The sequence below is a fragment of the Urocampus carinirostris genome, chromosome 2, assembly GCF_059441175.1.
Source record: "Urocampus carinirostris isolate Australia breed hairy pipefish chromosome 2, RoL_Ucar_1.0, whole genome shotgun sequence".
NCBI lineage: Eukaryota > Metazoa > Chordata > Actinopteri > Syngnathiformes > Syngnathidae > Urocampus > Urocampus carinirostris.
Genome location: NC_142350.1, coordinates 36,562,501 through 36,578,139, shown reverse-complemented (window position 1 = coordinate 36,578,139; position 15,639 = coordinate 36,562,501). Strand labels below are relative to the sequence as shown.

General features: G+C 38.6%; 1 protein-coding gene across 16 annotated transcripts in view; it reads left to right on the top strand.

The window, feature by feature from the left end:
• The window catches only part of ubr5 (ubiquitin protein ligase E3 component n-recognin 5), a 55,996-nt gene that overhangs the window by 21,852 nt on the left and 18,505 nt on the right, over positions 1-15,639 (top strand). For 7 of the 16 annotated variants that reach the window (XM_088326370.1, XM_088326362.1, XM_088326369.1 and 4 more), the window contains exons 12-36: positions 1,979-2,133; positions 3,020-3,137; positions 3,566-3,750; positions 3,865-3,974; positions 4,281-4,393; positions 4,621-4,764; positions 4,845-4,956; positions 5,039-5,193; positions 5,278-5,475; positions 5,590-5,809; positions 6,871-6,994; positions 7,094-7,245; positions 7,527-7,622; positions 8,560-8,686; positions 8,788-8,885; positions 9,297-9,451; positions 9,551-9,642; positions 9,730-9,876; positions 10,783-10,901; positions 11,016-11,142; positions 11,735-11,864; positions 11,986-12,146; positions 12,937-13,176; positions 13,326-13,449; positions 13,960-14,071. In XM_088326370.1, the coding sequence (XP_088182496.1) occupies positions 1,979-2,133; positions 3,020-3,137; positions 3,566-3,750; positions 3,865-3,974; positions 4,281-4,393; positions 4,621-4,764; positions 4,845-4,956; positions 5,039-5,193; positions 5,278-5,475; positions 5,590-5,809; positions 6,871-6,994; positions 7,094-7,245; positions 7,527-7,622; positions 8,560-8,686; positions 8,788-8,885; positions 9,297-9,451; positions 9,551-9,642; positions 9,730-9,876; positions 10,783-10,901; positions 11,016-11,142; positions 11,735-11,864; positions 11,986-12,146; positions 12,937-13,176; positions 13,326-13,449; positions 13,960-14,071 (3,514 nt within the window). Of the gene's footprint in view, positions 1-1,978; positions 2,134-3,019; positions 3,138-3,565; positions 3,751-3,864; positions 3,975-4,280; positions 4,394-4,620; positions 4,765-4,844; positions 4,957-5,038; positions 5,194-5,277; positions 5,476-5,589; positions 5,810-6,867; positions 6,995-7,093; positions 7,246-7,526; positions 7,623-8,559; positions 8,687-8,787; positions 8,886-9,296; positions 9,452-9,550; positions 9,643-9,729; positions 9,877-10,782; positions 10,902-11,015; positions 11,143-11,734; positions 11,865-11,985; positions 12,147-12,936; positions 13,177-13,325; positions 13,450-13,959; positions 14,072-15,639 lie in introns of all 16 variants that reach the window. The other 9 variants (XM_088326377.1, XM_088326372.1, XM_088326374.1 and 6 more) reach the window with 4 other exon arrangements.

The following is a 15,639-nucleotide window of genomic DNA, read 5'->3' as shown; positions in this document are numbered from 1 at the left end:
TCCGTCAATCTGGCTCTAAAACAGAAAAACCCACACTTTTCCATTCGCCAACTTCGTTAAAATTGCCATGCACGTTTTGTTTTATGTTTAAGTCATGGTGGTTGTATTGACATCTGCATTTTACTGTAAAGCAATCGGAGCAATTCAAGTTTTTATGTACCTGTTATACAAATTGTTGCCCAGCCTAATTTTAGTTCCTGACTGTTACCAGTGTTTGAAATAATGTCTGCTCGGACGCCTGGGTCGTGCATCTTTTACGTCGGGCGTACAACTTACAAAACGTCTCCGCCCGGGTGGCCGACAACTTTTTCAAAGTTTATTTATTTATTTTTTTCAAATCAAACGTTTGCTTTATTCCGATTTCGAAGTCTTTGTTCAGTTAGGAAATTTCGTAATTTTGGTTCGTTTAGCAATTTGCATACTCGGCAGCCGATCAGAAGCCCACGTCGGATAACTTCGTACTTCCGGACTTTCCCGCGCGTTATAAGGTCGCGCATTTGCATATCATTTTCTTAAGTAGATGCACAAAGAACACAATAAAAATGGATAAGTGGTAAGGAATCAAGCCAAAACCTCAGCTACAGAAGAAAGATTCAAAGCAACATTTATGACGCTACAAAACATAAACATACATTAAAAGCATCGTGGAAAGAGGAATTCACGTGGCTTGTAGCAGACGACGCAACGCAAACATTGCATGAATGAAGATGAGTAAATACAGGTAAATACTGATGGCAGATGGAAAACAGCGATGTCATATACATGCAATGAATGTTATAAGTAGATTTATAATAAACTTCATTTTAAAGTGTTCTATTATATATTCTGAGTCTCAATGAAATGAAATGAAATGATCTGCATTTATATAGCGCTTTTCAAGTCAATGACTTCCCAAAGCGCTTTACAGTGTGCTTCACATTTCCCAATAGCGGCCTTGTATTGCAGCCATGTAAGACGCTAACCTGCTTATTGGGGGTACTAGGGGTTCAGTGTCTTACCCAAGGACACTTCGACATGTAACATGGACAAGACGGGATTCGAACTGGGATCCCTTGATCCCAAGACAAGCGCTCTACCTCCCGAGCTACTGCCGCCCCAAAACCTTGTACTCCTGGATCTGTAGTTGAGCAAATATATCATGCACTCCGACATATAGTACTCAGCACTATGCCTCCAAGAGCCTTTGTAAGTTAGCAGAGGATGGTTTCGATCCATCGACCTCTGGGTTATGGGCCCAGCACGCTTCCGCTACGCCACTCTGCTGGATTAATCTCTTAATACTTGGCAAGAATGTTTTTTTTTTTTTTTTTTTTTTTTTTTTTTTTTTTTTTTTTTGCGATTAGTCGTCTTACTGTGTTTCAAGTTGTGAAAAATGGGGCAGGCAACTTTTCAGAGTTGCTTGCCCTGGTGTCCGGTAACTTTTTGTCACGAGTTTCGGACACTGCCGTTACTTTTTCATTGAAGTGAAAAGATACGTCATGTAAGTTGTATCGAAATTGTAATTTATTTACTGTAAAAGGTTTCAGGGAGCTATTAAAGTTTTATTTAAATTTATAGCAAATACTTTATTATTATTATTAAAAATGTTGACTCAAATCTTTAAGCTTTTAGAGCAAACAAATATTGGCTTGCGGCCGCCGCTTAATACTGATATTTGGTATGGGCCCTGGAAAACCCAAAGCAGTTAACCCCTAATTTCCATTCCACATGCAAAGATCTGTTGTGCTTCCTGCAGCAAACCCTTTCAATATCAACAGTGCACAGGTTTCTTGTAGTTTGGGTTTTATACCTTGCAGAATCCAAAATGACCTTCTTTGGTTGGGTCCGTGCAGGGAGAAAATTCCTCCTGAATTTGGTTTCAATTCATTCAACAAAAATCACAATTCACAAAATGTCAATCTAACTGGTAGTCTGGAAGCAGCCTGTATAAAAATGCATGTTTCCATATAATCCTTATTTTTAATTGTTTGTTCCAAAGGTGGCAACGTGGGTTGATGACACACTAAGCACAGTAGCCGCTAAGTTGGAGCACACTGCACAAGCATTTCCTGAACTTCAGGGGGAGCGAATGGTGTCCATCTACTGCTGTGCACTCTACACATGTGCACAGTTGGAGAACAGCCTCTACTGGTGGTAAGGAGTATCTCGTACACTAGTAACTAAAAAAGGGGTATTCAACCTTCTTCAAGCTGAGATGTACTTTGTTGCTAATAAGCAAAAAGAGCACCCAGATCGGTGCACATTTTTAAATTATAAGAAATTGTATGTATGTGTGCCCCGCATCATGAGTAGGAAACGTATGCACCTCTACGCAACAGACAATAATTTTAACAAATTACATGATTCAACGAATCAACCGCATCATTATTTTGCATTGAGTTTTGCAAAATGCTTTTTTCAATTGGAACAGGGGAGACCATTAACACTGTTTAACTAAACCTTAACGGACAGTTGATGCAACCTGCACGAATGTTTTGGTGAGTTTCTGTCTTTGAGCCACATGAGTTAAAGATGTAGTTGATGTCAAAAGTTCAATTCAGGTTCGGAAAGTTAAAGGTTTACGACTTTAAATAAACACATTTAAAAAGTAATTGGCTTTTTCTACTCACTTGCAGCCTCGCCTCACCCAGACTCTAGCTCCCCAAGGACATTTAGTTTTAGACCCCTGGTCTATACTGTTGATAAAACTTGTAGTATTGCATGACCATGTTGAATTTCATTGCTCATTTGATTGGTCACATGAAGTTAGTTACATTAGCCCATAACTACTTGGCTCTGTATGAACCGCAACTGCATAGCCTGGAAGTTTTTAAATAAACAGGGTGTCTGCTTTGTTTTGACATAAGTCCATTATTGTTTGAATGGGTAATTGTAAAATTAATGAATATTCTGGGAGTAGCACATTGTGAATCTAATGTGATAACAATGGTTGAAATTATTTTAGAATGTCCTTGTGGTTTTTCTGATGCATGTATTGGTTGCAATTCATTATAATTGATGGTCTTTTATCTGTTTGCAGGGGTGTGGTGCCTTTTAGTCAACGGAAGAAAATGCTTGAAAAGGCTAGAGCCAAGAACAAAAAGCCAAAGTCCAGTGCTGGCATTTCCTCAATACCCAACATCACAGTGGGAACACAAGTAAGGATTTTATTGTTGATACTTCTTTGCAGTCCACATAAAAAATAATTTCATCATATTTTATGTCTTTGTGGACGGATTTTTTTTTCTGCCTTTTTGTTCCTTCAGGTTTAAGTCAATAGGGCAGGGCACAATTTGATATCACTGATGTACACTTTGTGTTTCTTTCACACTGCACTTTCACCGACATTTCCAATAGTATATTTATCCAACCATTCACTGATTCAATGCCATTTACCCAACTCTCCACCCTTTTGTTCTTTTGGTCATAATCCCACCTAACTCATGACAACAGTAGAGGCGTCCCCATTACTTTTTGGCACCAGTTTCCAAAGCACTGAATTATTAGAAAAATATACTCGTATATGCTCATAGTTGTATACCTACTTGGTGGACCCAATACATTTATGCTTTACGTCTTACATTAGGTATGCCTGAGGAATAACCCGCTCTACCATGCTGGGGCAGTGGCCTTTTCTGTTAACGCGGGGATTCCCAAAGTTGGAGTATTATTGGAGTCTGTGTGGAACATGAATGACAGCTGCAGGTTTCAGCTGCGCTCACCGGAGAGCTTAAAAAATATGGAAAAGACCACTAAAATCCAAGAAATCAAGTAAGTATTGATGCTTCACCCATTCCTGACACAATCTGCTAGGATCCATGTGTGCCCATCAGTTGTATAAATAAAAAAGATAAATATCATAATAATTTATACATTTCTTATTAGGACAGAAAACAAACCTGAGTCTGTGAAGACTGAGATGGGCCCTCCTCCTTCCCCAGCTTCTACATGCAGTGATACCTCCTCCATTGCCAGCAGTGCTTCACTGCCATACAGTATGTCTCTGACTGTTCTCAAACTGTCAGGCTTTACTTTTCTCTCCCTTGCTTCCAACATCAAAACCACTTTCTCCTGCACTCTTCCCTTATCAGCCCCGATGACGTAACAAATGTACAAAAGCTTTTGACAGCATGTTTTACATAGTTATGTCCACACCGTACATACAACAGTGTATGTACGTTATAAACTATACCAATCATCCATTTGCTTCTTTGTTGAAAAATCCCTTCTGTTAATGTGAGTTATAGTCTTGTTTGAATATGCCGCATCTGCTGCCATTTAGTATGGTTTAAAATTTGCAGAGCGAAGGCGCTCTACTGCAGCCCCTAAGGAGGAGGAAAAAGTGAATGAAGAGCAGTGGCCTCTTCGGGAGGTGGTCTTCGTAGAAGATGTAAAGAACGTTCCTGTGGGAAAGGTCAGTACTTCAATTGTTAGGATGACTAGATATGAAAGTGAAATTCGCCTACCCTCGGGGCGAAAGGACAATTAAATAATGGGAAAGAATGCTGAATATGTCTTTCAAAATTCTAGACATCTGTTATCTGGGTTATCCATCTTTTGAATTGAAAGTATACATTTATATATAATGTAAAAAAAAAAATATTTTTTATTTTTTTTTTTCAATTCTCGCATGCTGCCTAGGTCCTGAAAGTGGATGGTGCGTATGTTGCAGTGAAGTTTCCCGGAACAGCAAGCAGTGTTGGCAACCAGACCACTGCTCCTCCTGACTCAGATCCTTCTTCTCTTCTTCAGGACTGTAGGCTACTTCGAATAGATGAGCTTCAGGTAAGATTTTCTTGGATGCCCAGTCACTTATCTTGATCAAGGTCAAGTATAGTACTGAGTGATTTAGTTTATTTTTATAGGTGGTTAAAACTGGGGGAACGCCAAAGGTTCCTGACTGCTTTCAGCGCACACCAAAAAAGCTCTGTATTCCAGAAAAGGCAGAGATCCTGGCTGTAAATGTTGACTCTAAAGGTATGTCAGTGATCTGTAAAAAAAAAAAAAAAAAACTAGGCAGGGTGTGGTACCTGCAATAATACATATTGCAATCTTTTAGGAGTCCATGCGGTACTGAAAACTGGAAACTGGGTTAGGTACTGTATCTTTGACTTGGCCACTGGCAAAGCTGAGCAGGAAAATAATTTCCCAACCAGCAACATGGCTTTCCTCGGACAAAATGAACATAATGTTGCTATCTTTACTGCGGGACAGGTTAGTACACACTAAGTGCGTGACAGGCCCATTTTAATTTGAGCGCATGGCATAATATATTGATGTTAAATTGTATTTTCTAAGGAATGCCCAATCATTCTACGAGATGGAAATGGCACAATTTATCCAATGGCCAAGGACTGCATGGGTGGAATTCGAGATCCTGATTGGCTAGATTTGCCACCAATAAATAGTCTGGGAATGGGTGTGCACTCACTTGCCAATCTCCCCTCTAACTCCACTATTAAAAAGAAAGCTGCTATTATCATAATGGCGGTTGAGGTAAATGTTTTTTTACGTTCAGTCTTATTGAATGCTATAAATGCCTTTAAACTATTGTTTCAAAGTTCTGACAACCACTGCATTATATCATAAACCTTTCCTTGTCCTTTTTAGAAACAGACCTTGATGCAGCATGTTTTGCGCTGTGATTATGAAGCCTGTCGGCAATATCTGGTGAACCTTGAACAAGCCTTCCTATTGGATCAGGGGACCCATGCCCTCAGTGCCCTCCTAGGCCATCGATGTGATGGAAACCGCAACATCCTTCATGCCGCAGTTTCTGTGTGCTTCCCTGTCAGTAACAAGGAAACCAAAGAAGAGGAGGGTAAGCCTGGTGTGTAATACGTGTGCTGATAATAACTTAGATTCGGCTCTTTTTAACTTGTCTGTAACGGTAATCTCTGTTATTACGGTTAATGGAGACCCCACAGAACGTGAAAATTCTCGAAGTAGCAGCGCCCCTTCATGAAAAACTCCAAGGGTCAAACTAACCCTGAGATTACATAATTACTGATAGGGACTATACAACTACAACAAAATACCAACTATAGCTCTACACATTAAAACGCAGAACACAAAATTGCAGTTAAATGAATTGTCTTTATTGCCATTATACAAAAGTACAACAAAATTGGCGGGTTTCTCTTTTCAGTGTTCGAAAGCATTCTCGAGAGCGTCTGGCTAGCTGTAAGTTACTTTCAGAGATTGCGGGTTGAGCCAAATCTCAGTGAATATTAAAATACAAGAGTCACAAATGTAACGGTTCCCAACAATTTGTTGCTCCAGGCCGTCTGTTTAATGGGTAATGGCATTGGTGAAATACAGGTTTATCATGGGGTAGCTTAAGAGAGTTGTTGGCTTAGCTGTAACAGTAGGCTGGACCTGCAGCCTTGCTATTGCTTTTTTCCCTGACGCTGCCTCAGTCACTTCCCAAACTCAATAACCCACGGAGCACCCACTGGTGATAGCCATTTATTTGTGCTCTTCTGAATTTCCTCAAAGTCCGATTTAATTGATTAATTTCTTTTCAATGTAACAAGTTGCTAAAATCTAGCTGTTACCATTCTCTGTGGTTTGTTTTGTTTTTGGACACATTGACTCGTGTGCCCGACCTGTTGTTTGCCAGACAGCATAAACCAGGCTATCACAAGCACACACACCCACAGTCACGTCCACTTATCACCATTAGCCCTTCATAACCTGCGATTCGTTGCAGCTCTAATCTTATCGCTTTTTTGTATTTTTTTGCGTGCAGTATCCAGTGGAATTTGGACAAGTTCATGAATAAAATTTCCCTTGATTACTTTCCCCTTTTATTAATCTAGCACTTTTAGGATGCCCTGTTGTTTTTCTATGTTTATTAATGATAAATAACCACAGATTTTTTTTCAGAAGCTGAAAGATCTGAACGGAACACATTTGCTGAGCGCTTATCTGCTGTAGAAGCTATAGCAAATGCCATCTCTGTGGTCTCCAGTAACAGCTCTGGAAATAGGACTGGCTCATCAAGTAGCCGAGGGTTAGTCTATTTAAGAATGGAGCTGCCTTTGTCTTTTGAATAGTTGACTTTTTGCATAACCTAACTGCAAATCGTCTTGGTTTTATGTGGGGGATTCAGGCTTCGTCTAAGGGAAATGATGCGGCGCTCTTTAAGAGCAGCTGGCCTTGGCCGCCATGAGTCAGGCCCTTCCTCCAGTGACCACCAAGACCCAGTGTCACCGCCAATTGCTCCTCCAAGTTGGGTTCCTGATCCTCCACCCATGGACCCTGGTGAGTGTGTCAAAAACCCGTGATTTATAATGGGTGTGTGTTTGCTTTTGTATTTTCCAAAATTCATTGGGACAATCATAGATGGTATAATTTAAAGATTCAAAAATGGTTTAGCATCTTTATACTACTTTGCAAGAATAGTTTTAATAAACTGTACTTTGATTTTTTTCATTTACAAGAGCATGGACTTTTTTTTCTTAATCGGCCCGATTAAAAATAATTCATTATAAATTAGGTGAATTATTATTTTGGTAACCATGTTATTTATTTCGTCCCAACAGAGGGTGATATTGACTTTATTCTAGCACCACCAATGGGTTCACTAACAACAGCCTCTACTGGGACCAGCCAAGGACCAAGCACCTCTACCATCCCAGGTTATATTATGTCGCCTAGTGATGTAACATAAATGGCGTTGGGAATTGTTTTTACTCTAGAGCCGAGAATGCAAAATATTTGGATTTGTTATTTTTTTTTAACTGAGAACCAAACACTATATTACATGACCAAATTTAACTAAATGAGTTTACGCTGTAAATCTTTTAAATCAATTTGTGATAGTACTCACCATTAAATCAACTGGGTGGTGTTGCATTTGTGTTCTGTTTCCTCCCTTTGGTTTTTTATCTTGATGGTGCAAACATGAACAGTTCTCGCTGACAGACACATCATATTTAAATGGTGATCTTGTTATTGTTGGAACAAAAAAAATAATCATCAAAACGTTTGTAGGCTACTTCCAGCCTTAAGTTTTCATCAGTGAAGGGTTTTCTGTTCCACACAATTGCTCAAGTTCTAGCAAAGCTAGCAGAATTGAAAATCTTGTTGCGCCCATTGGGGTTTAAACTCTCACCCACAGGGTTATTTTTTTAAAATAAAGATGGAAGGCGCTTTGCAAAGTGCAGTTGAATGTTTGACCACTCTCCTAGATGCAATTTTGTCATTGTAAATGACTCGCAGCCAAAAGTGATTTGATAACAAAATGTGTTATCCAGTTCATTTTGTTTTCGTCGAAGGGCTAACTTAGAGCCAGTTTATAACTACCCAGATGGATTCATAAGGGTGTGCATTACTATAGAATTGTAATCAAGATTGTTCCTGCAGCCAAATGCAAAATTGAATGAGACACAAGAACTCATTAAAAAAATAAAAATTGTTTTTTTTTTTGTTTCTCAGTCATACAAAATCATCAAATCAACCGTATATTGCTCATGAGAATAACATTCCCAAACCATTTTACACAGAGGAGGAATGGTTCTCTTTTGCGTTGCATGTCTCATCACTCATGGTGTATTCATTCCTTTACAATATTAGCAGGACCATCCACAGAGCCATCTGTTGTTGAATCCAAAGATAGAAAGGCAAATGCCCACCTTATACTGAAGCTGATGTGTGATAGTGTTGTTCTAAGGCCACATCTGCGCGAACTACTCTCCGCCAAGTACGATTCTTTGAAATATCTTAATTAAAATGTTATACTTCTTGTTTATTGTTGACCTTCGACTTTTAGTTATTGTAAATCATGTTTCCTTGCCTTTTAAGGGATGCACGTGGGATGACCCCTTTCATGTTGGCAGTCAGTGGGAGAGCCTACCCGGCGGCCATTACCGTTTTGGAGGCAGCACAAAAAATGGCCAAAGGTGAGACGAGGATTGCCTAATGGTACTTAACCTATGAATTTTACACTGAGAATGAAAAAGAAATGTGCTTAATTGTTGGTAAACAGGTAGATTTTAAAATGTCTGCAGCTTTGCTTATCACAGTTTTCCGCTAAGTGCCACTTGTAGCGTATAAAACGAGTCTTCTGGGTTTAGTAAGGTTATACCAAAATATGTATCCAACACAATAGATTCCATTTTTATAAATACTACATGATTACTTCCCCATTCTGTGTCCTATAATCAAGAGGGTAATTCTTGTACATGTTAAAACTACAAGAATTTCATAGAATATTGAGTACAGTGGTTTTAAGTCACCCAGTACTTATTTGCAAGTTGTTCATTCAACTACGTTTCTTCATTTTGTGTATTTTAATTCTCTCTTCATATAAGGTGACCCAGTCATTGCAGAAAAGGAGGATTCAGATTCTGTTTTCATGGAAATGATTTGCCCTCTGGGAACAAACCCTGATGATTCGCCCCTGTATGTCCTCTGCTGCAACGACACATGCAGTTTCACTTGGACTGGAGCAGAACACATTAACCAGGTTGGGCCTCACATTGATCTAATGGAAAGGATTTCGGCAAATATATAAATAACTTGAAACTTAAGTTTAATCTTTTGGCGACTTTCACTTTGTATTCAGGATATATTTGAGTGTCGGACATGCGGATTACTTGAGTCTCTTTGCTGCTGTACTGAGTGTGCAAGAGTGTGCCACAAAGGACATGACTGCAAGTTAGTATTTAATATGGCTATTCCTTGCATTGTAAATTATTTAAAATTCAGACCACATAGAGCAATAACATCGTGTTGCTTTGACAGGCTCAAAAGGACCTCTCCTACAGCATACTGCGACTGCTGGGAGAAATGCAAGTGTAAAACACTGATAGCAGGACAAAAGGCTGCACGCCTGGATTTGCTCTATAGGTTGCTTACGACCACTAACTTGGTTACAGCCCCAAACAGCAGGTAAGATATCCATCCCCAATTGACTTTAATTGCTGCTATTTACTGTATATATATTTTTTTCTGGTGTCACAGTTAACTTCTCAGTGTCAGTCTGAATTTTTTCTGACACAATACTACCATCACAACTGCCAATTTGGCGTCATTATAGTTGCATCCTCTTTTGTTTGAATGACAAATATGCATGACTCTGGTTAATCATTATGCCAGACAAGGCGGCTGGGTTCAATCATTATGGCCACCATTACGACTGCGACCTTGTATATGCAGACATTTGTGTAGCGTCTACTTCGGCTTGGAAGATGATGATGCTGTGGCATTCATTTTTATCTTGATCAAAGATTTGTGGCAGTTTTCTGCTAGCACTTAAGAATTGCCGCTGATTGTCCCAATAATAGTACCCTGACTTTTACTTTGCTCATTTGTAAGCAATTTGCCACATAAGGGGCAGTATGGAGATCATAAATCGGGTTTTCCAGACCAACCAAGAGTGATCAAATCCACTCTTGCCATTTAGTGGGTTTCTATTGTATAGAAATCATTGCAAACACTGCACCATGTGTTTAATGGATGGATAGAAATCAATACTAAAGCCATGACATACTGTGAGCCGCAAAAATGGTTTACCACATGGTTTTTGTGTGTGTGTGTGTGTGTGTGTGTGTGTGTGTGTGTGTGTGTGTGTGTGTGTGTGTGTGTGTGTGTGTGTGTGTGTGTGTGTGGGTGGGTGGGTGGGTGGGTGGGTGGGTGGGTGGGTGGGTGGGTGGGTGGGTGGGTCCGTCCGTCCGTCCGTCATTGGGACCAATAGCAGATAACCTGCTGATGTATTTTCATGCCCATGGCACAGATTGAGCTGTGGTCATTTGCAAAGAGCCATGTTTTCATTCTAATCATTGTTTTTCTATCTAGGGGTGAGCATATATTACTGTTCCTAGTGCAAACTGTTGCCAGGCAGAGTGTTGAGCACTGTCAGTACAGGCCACCACGCATTAGAGAGGACAGAAATCGCAAAGCAGCAAGTGCAGATGGTGGGTTCATTTATTTATTTATATACATATATGTGTGTATGTATAGATGCCATATTGATTTATCAAAGTCTATATCTATGAACTGTACAAGTGTTTTTTTTTCCCCCATTTGAGATTCTGATATGCCGGATCATGACCTAGAGCCTCCACGCTTTGCTCAACTGGCTTTGGAGAGGGTTCTTCAGGACTGGAATGCCCTGAAGTCGATGATCATGTTTGGCTCTCAAGAGAACAAAGATCCGTAAGTAACAAGTCTATTCACTCCTGACAAAGTATGTAAAGATGTGTTTAATCAAGGCTTGGAAATAAACTGTATGAATAGTTATTCTGTCAAATTTTTATTATCATAAAAAAAACTCAAATAATTTTTGTGTAAAAAGAAATTGAAGAGACAGCACACTGCAGAATCTTGGCCAAATATAAATGTAGATCTAAACTCAGTGAGACATTCTGGAGTTTGTATCATTGACCTGAAAAATGTGGATACATGGTGGACGGAAGTAAGGTTCTTGGATATAATGTGTGGTGTTAACCCTTGGTTAAAATAAATATTTTTTTATTTTTATGGTTTAAGGCACAAACATGTGAACATACAAGTCAAGTAGAAAAAATGTCTTATTCTGCAACCATTATTCATGTGCCTTGATTTTTTGCAACATATTTTGTTTTTGTGGAATGCCAAAAAGCCAAATAAAGTAAAAGGCACATATATTTTATTATATGATTTTTGACACAAATTGTCTGTATTTTTAGTCTCAACATGCTTATGTCACACTACCGGATTTGTGGGTTTTGCCAACTGTCTGATTCAGTTATTTTTGTTTTTTTGTTAGTCTTAGTGCCAGCAGCAGAATTGCCCACCTTCTTCCTGAAGAGCAGGTGTACTTGAATCAGCAGAGTGGCACCATTCGCCTTGACTGTTTTACCCACTGCCTTATTGTCAAGTGTGCTCCTGATATCACTGTAAGTTGTCACCACAAGTTTCTTTTACATTGCCTCTGGCATGTTGCGAAAGCAAATCTTAATTTAAATTTGGCTATTAAATACACAAAAGTGTAATTATTTTCTTTCCTCTGCCACACAGTTCATAGACACTTTACTTGGTACACTAGTGAAAGAATTGCAGAACAAGTACACGCCTGGCCGAAGAGAGGAAGCGGTTAATGTCACAAGGAGATTTCTACGTTCTGTATCTCGAGTATTTGTGATCCTCAGTGTAGAGATGGCTTCTTCCAAGAAAAAAAAGTAAGACTTTCAAATGAAAACCATTAATACAGTAAGAACTTTTGCATCACGGGTTCTCTGTTAGCAGTCCGTTTTTTTTTTTTGTTGACTTGACTAGCATTTAGCATCATTTCTAGTTGAAATTTTAGCATCACAGAACAAATGGCTGCAGTATTGGTCCAGCCAATCAGTGTTTCGATTGTTTCTTCAGCTGCTATTGATAGTTTTGGTTGCACCGTAGAATGAGTCTATTTGCTTTCCTAATCACTTGCACATTTTTAATTACCTACAGAATCTGATTTTAGTGTGCCATTTAAACTGCATCAATAAACCCACACAGTTGTACAGAATAATTACTGTCAGCAACTTCCCAAATCAATATTTGTGAATAAAATTATTTAAAAAAAACAGCTGTAGAAATGGACAGTACCTTTTACATGCAACTGTAGGCTTATAATTCTTTTATGTTAAAAGATTTTAAACAACTCAAGTATGGCATTGAAAAGGGGAATTTGTTACTGTGCTTTTGCAGCCTTAGCGTTATCATTAACATATATTTATTTCATGTTCTTCAATTGTGTTGGCACCTTTTTCAAAAGTCCATGAAAATCATTTTAGGTTACATTATATATATATATATATATATATATATATATATATATACTGATTCTTAAGTGACAAATTTCACTTTCTGTTATGTCGTTTACAAACAGAATACCCATGAGGGAGGTAGATTCACTGTAAATATGTTAATTCAATGCTAATAATACATTTTCCCTTTTCCTCATCTCCAATTTTTCCTTTCCCACAGCAACTTTATCCCCCAGCCTATTGGTAAATGCCGTCGGGTTTTCCAGGCTCTTCTTCCTTATGCTGTCGAGGAGCTCTGCAATGTGGCAGAGTCCCTAATTGTTCCAGTGCGGATGGGGATCGCAAGACCTACAGCCCCGTTTACTCTGGCCAGTACAAGTATTGATGCCGTCCAGGGCAGTGAGGAGCTGTTTTCTGTTGAACCACTCCCTCCAAGACCTTCTCCTGATCAATCAAACAAGTTAGTTGACGCTATTTCTCTAAACAATTTTTTTAATGACTTTGTGAGACACATAATTGTTTACAATTTTTCGTTCAATCTTTGATAGTACTCCTACACTGTAAATTATGAAAAAGCTCTTTTAATTGTGTCTTTTCCAATTTGAACAGTTCCAGTCAGACAACTGCTTCTTATATCATTCGAAACCCCCAACCCCGACATAGCAGCCAGTCTCAGCCTGTCAGAGGCAGAGATGAGGAACATGATGACATCGTTTCTGCAGATGTAGAAGAGGTGGGATTTAAAATCAGGTTTCATGAATAACAAATGATGTTGCAATGTTGTTACAATGTTATTACCAGGTAAATAATTGGAAGTAGGGTTAAAAAAACTCAATCAACCACTAATAAAAACATTGTAGTAGAAAATTGCAATGATCAAGCACTAGTGAGATATTTTCAAAACAGGTCTGTGTTGCAGATTACTTGCTCTAGACAATTACAGATTAAAGCACTTGGCGATAATTAATTTATTCATGTAGTTATTTTTACTTTGGACCAATATTTTTTTTCTTTGGACAATTATTATTATTATTATTATTTTTTAAATTGGTGTTCATGCAACTTTGAAACATACCCAAGTAATTCTCCATTTATACGCATCACAAAATTGACTATTTATCCTATCTCAGACTGATACCAGTCAAAAAACTTACCCAGAACACCCCCAAAATGTTCTTTACTTCAATACAATACAGTATACAAATTATGATGAACACACTATCACGTTCTCCTCGTTTTTCAGGTTGAAGTTGTTGAAGGTGTAGCAGGAGAGGAAGACCATCATGATGACCAAGAAGAACAGGGAGAGGAAAATGCAGAAGCAGAAGGGCAGCATGATGAGCATGATGAAGATGGTGTGACACTTGTTTTTCAACAGTTAGTTAAAACTCTAAAGGCACAATCACGCCATGGCCATTGTAGCCAAACAGAGTGTAATTGCATTCTGGACTAGTCACAATGCGAAACTGAACCATATACACACACACACACACACACACACACAGTGGTACCTCTGCTTACAAATGTCTCTACAAACAAAAGTTTCAGGTTATGAATATTGCCTCGAGTTAAAAATAAAGTATAGTATGCGCTGCTAATTACCACTCCAAGTATCTCAGGATAAACAAACTGGCCCTCTCTTCAAATCTGCCCGGCAACCCAGTGCACATGCGTGTTCGCACTATGCTCTCCGTGTCACTGTCGCATTTCAGAAATGAGGAGGGTTTCAGACAAGATAAAGGGATGAGGACGTACCCAAATTAAAATAGATTTTAGCAAAATTCCATGAAGTCTTGGAATTTGTGGAATTACCCGGGAAAACTGTTGACAAGTCTGTCTTGCGCATTTGAGACGGATTGTCAAAAGACTGCAAAAGCAGACGTTATTGGATCAGTGTTTCAATATACGCGAGGCAAAAGGGTGAATGAATGTTTTTATTATTCCCTTTATTCTTTGTTTTTCTTAACATAATGTGCCTCTTGTTTTATATTCATTGTGCAGTGATGTAATTTTAACATGTATTTGTTTCATATTGTGATGCTCTTTAAGTGTATATAAAAAAACTGTTCTTTTGCGAGGCTTGGAACGGATTAGTGCGTTTACTTACAAAATGAGTCTACTCAAGAAGTTTTCAAGTTACAAAATCCTTCCTGCCTCACAGCTGTACTAGAACAAATTAAATTCGTAAGTAGATGTACCACTGTATATATGTATTAGTGACTGACAGACAAGACCAAAAACATATCTTTCTATACCGTTTTTGCGAGTTGCCTCTATCTCACTGTTGTACTGATAAGACAGCCAAAACCATGTAGTGATGTCCAGTGTTCCCTCTAAGCTGCGCGCGTGCGCACTTCTCGCACATTCTCGGCGCACAAGAAAATCTAGCCAGCGCACAAAAATTAGGGCTAAAACTTACTAATTAGGAAGCGACTTAAGTCAAAGTTACAGTGCATGAAGGTAAAAATACACGGGTTCCCCTGACGTTGTGTCCTAAACGCGGTATTTTGAAGTCAATGTCAAACGAAGTTGAAAAGTAAAGTCAGTAGTTTGTCGAGAACCGGCTTCTTCGGCTCGGCTCACTAAAAGGAACCGGCTCTTTTGGGTCCTAAACGGCTCTCCAGGTTGTTTTTGCTTCTTTAATCCCAACATGGCCAAATGTTATGTAAAATTATGCACAAAATGACTTAAAGGAATGGGTGAATAGAACAAAAAAGAAAAAAAATACCAAAATGAAAAGGTAGTGAAAAGCTGAGAACAAAAAGAAACAAAAGGAAGAGAAAAGAAAAGGAAACATTTAGAAAAAAGCCAGAAAAAAAAGAAAAATGTAGGAAAAAAGTAAATAGAGAACAAAAAGAAAAAACGTAACAGCTCGGAAAAAATAAACACAGATTTTTTTTTAAAGGAATTAAAAAAAAAAGTA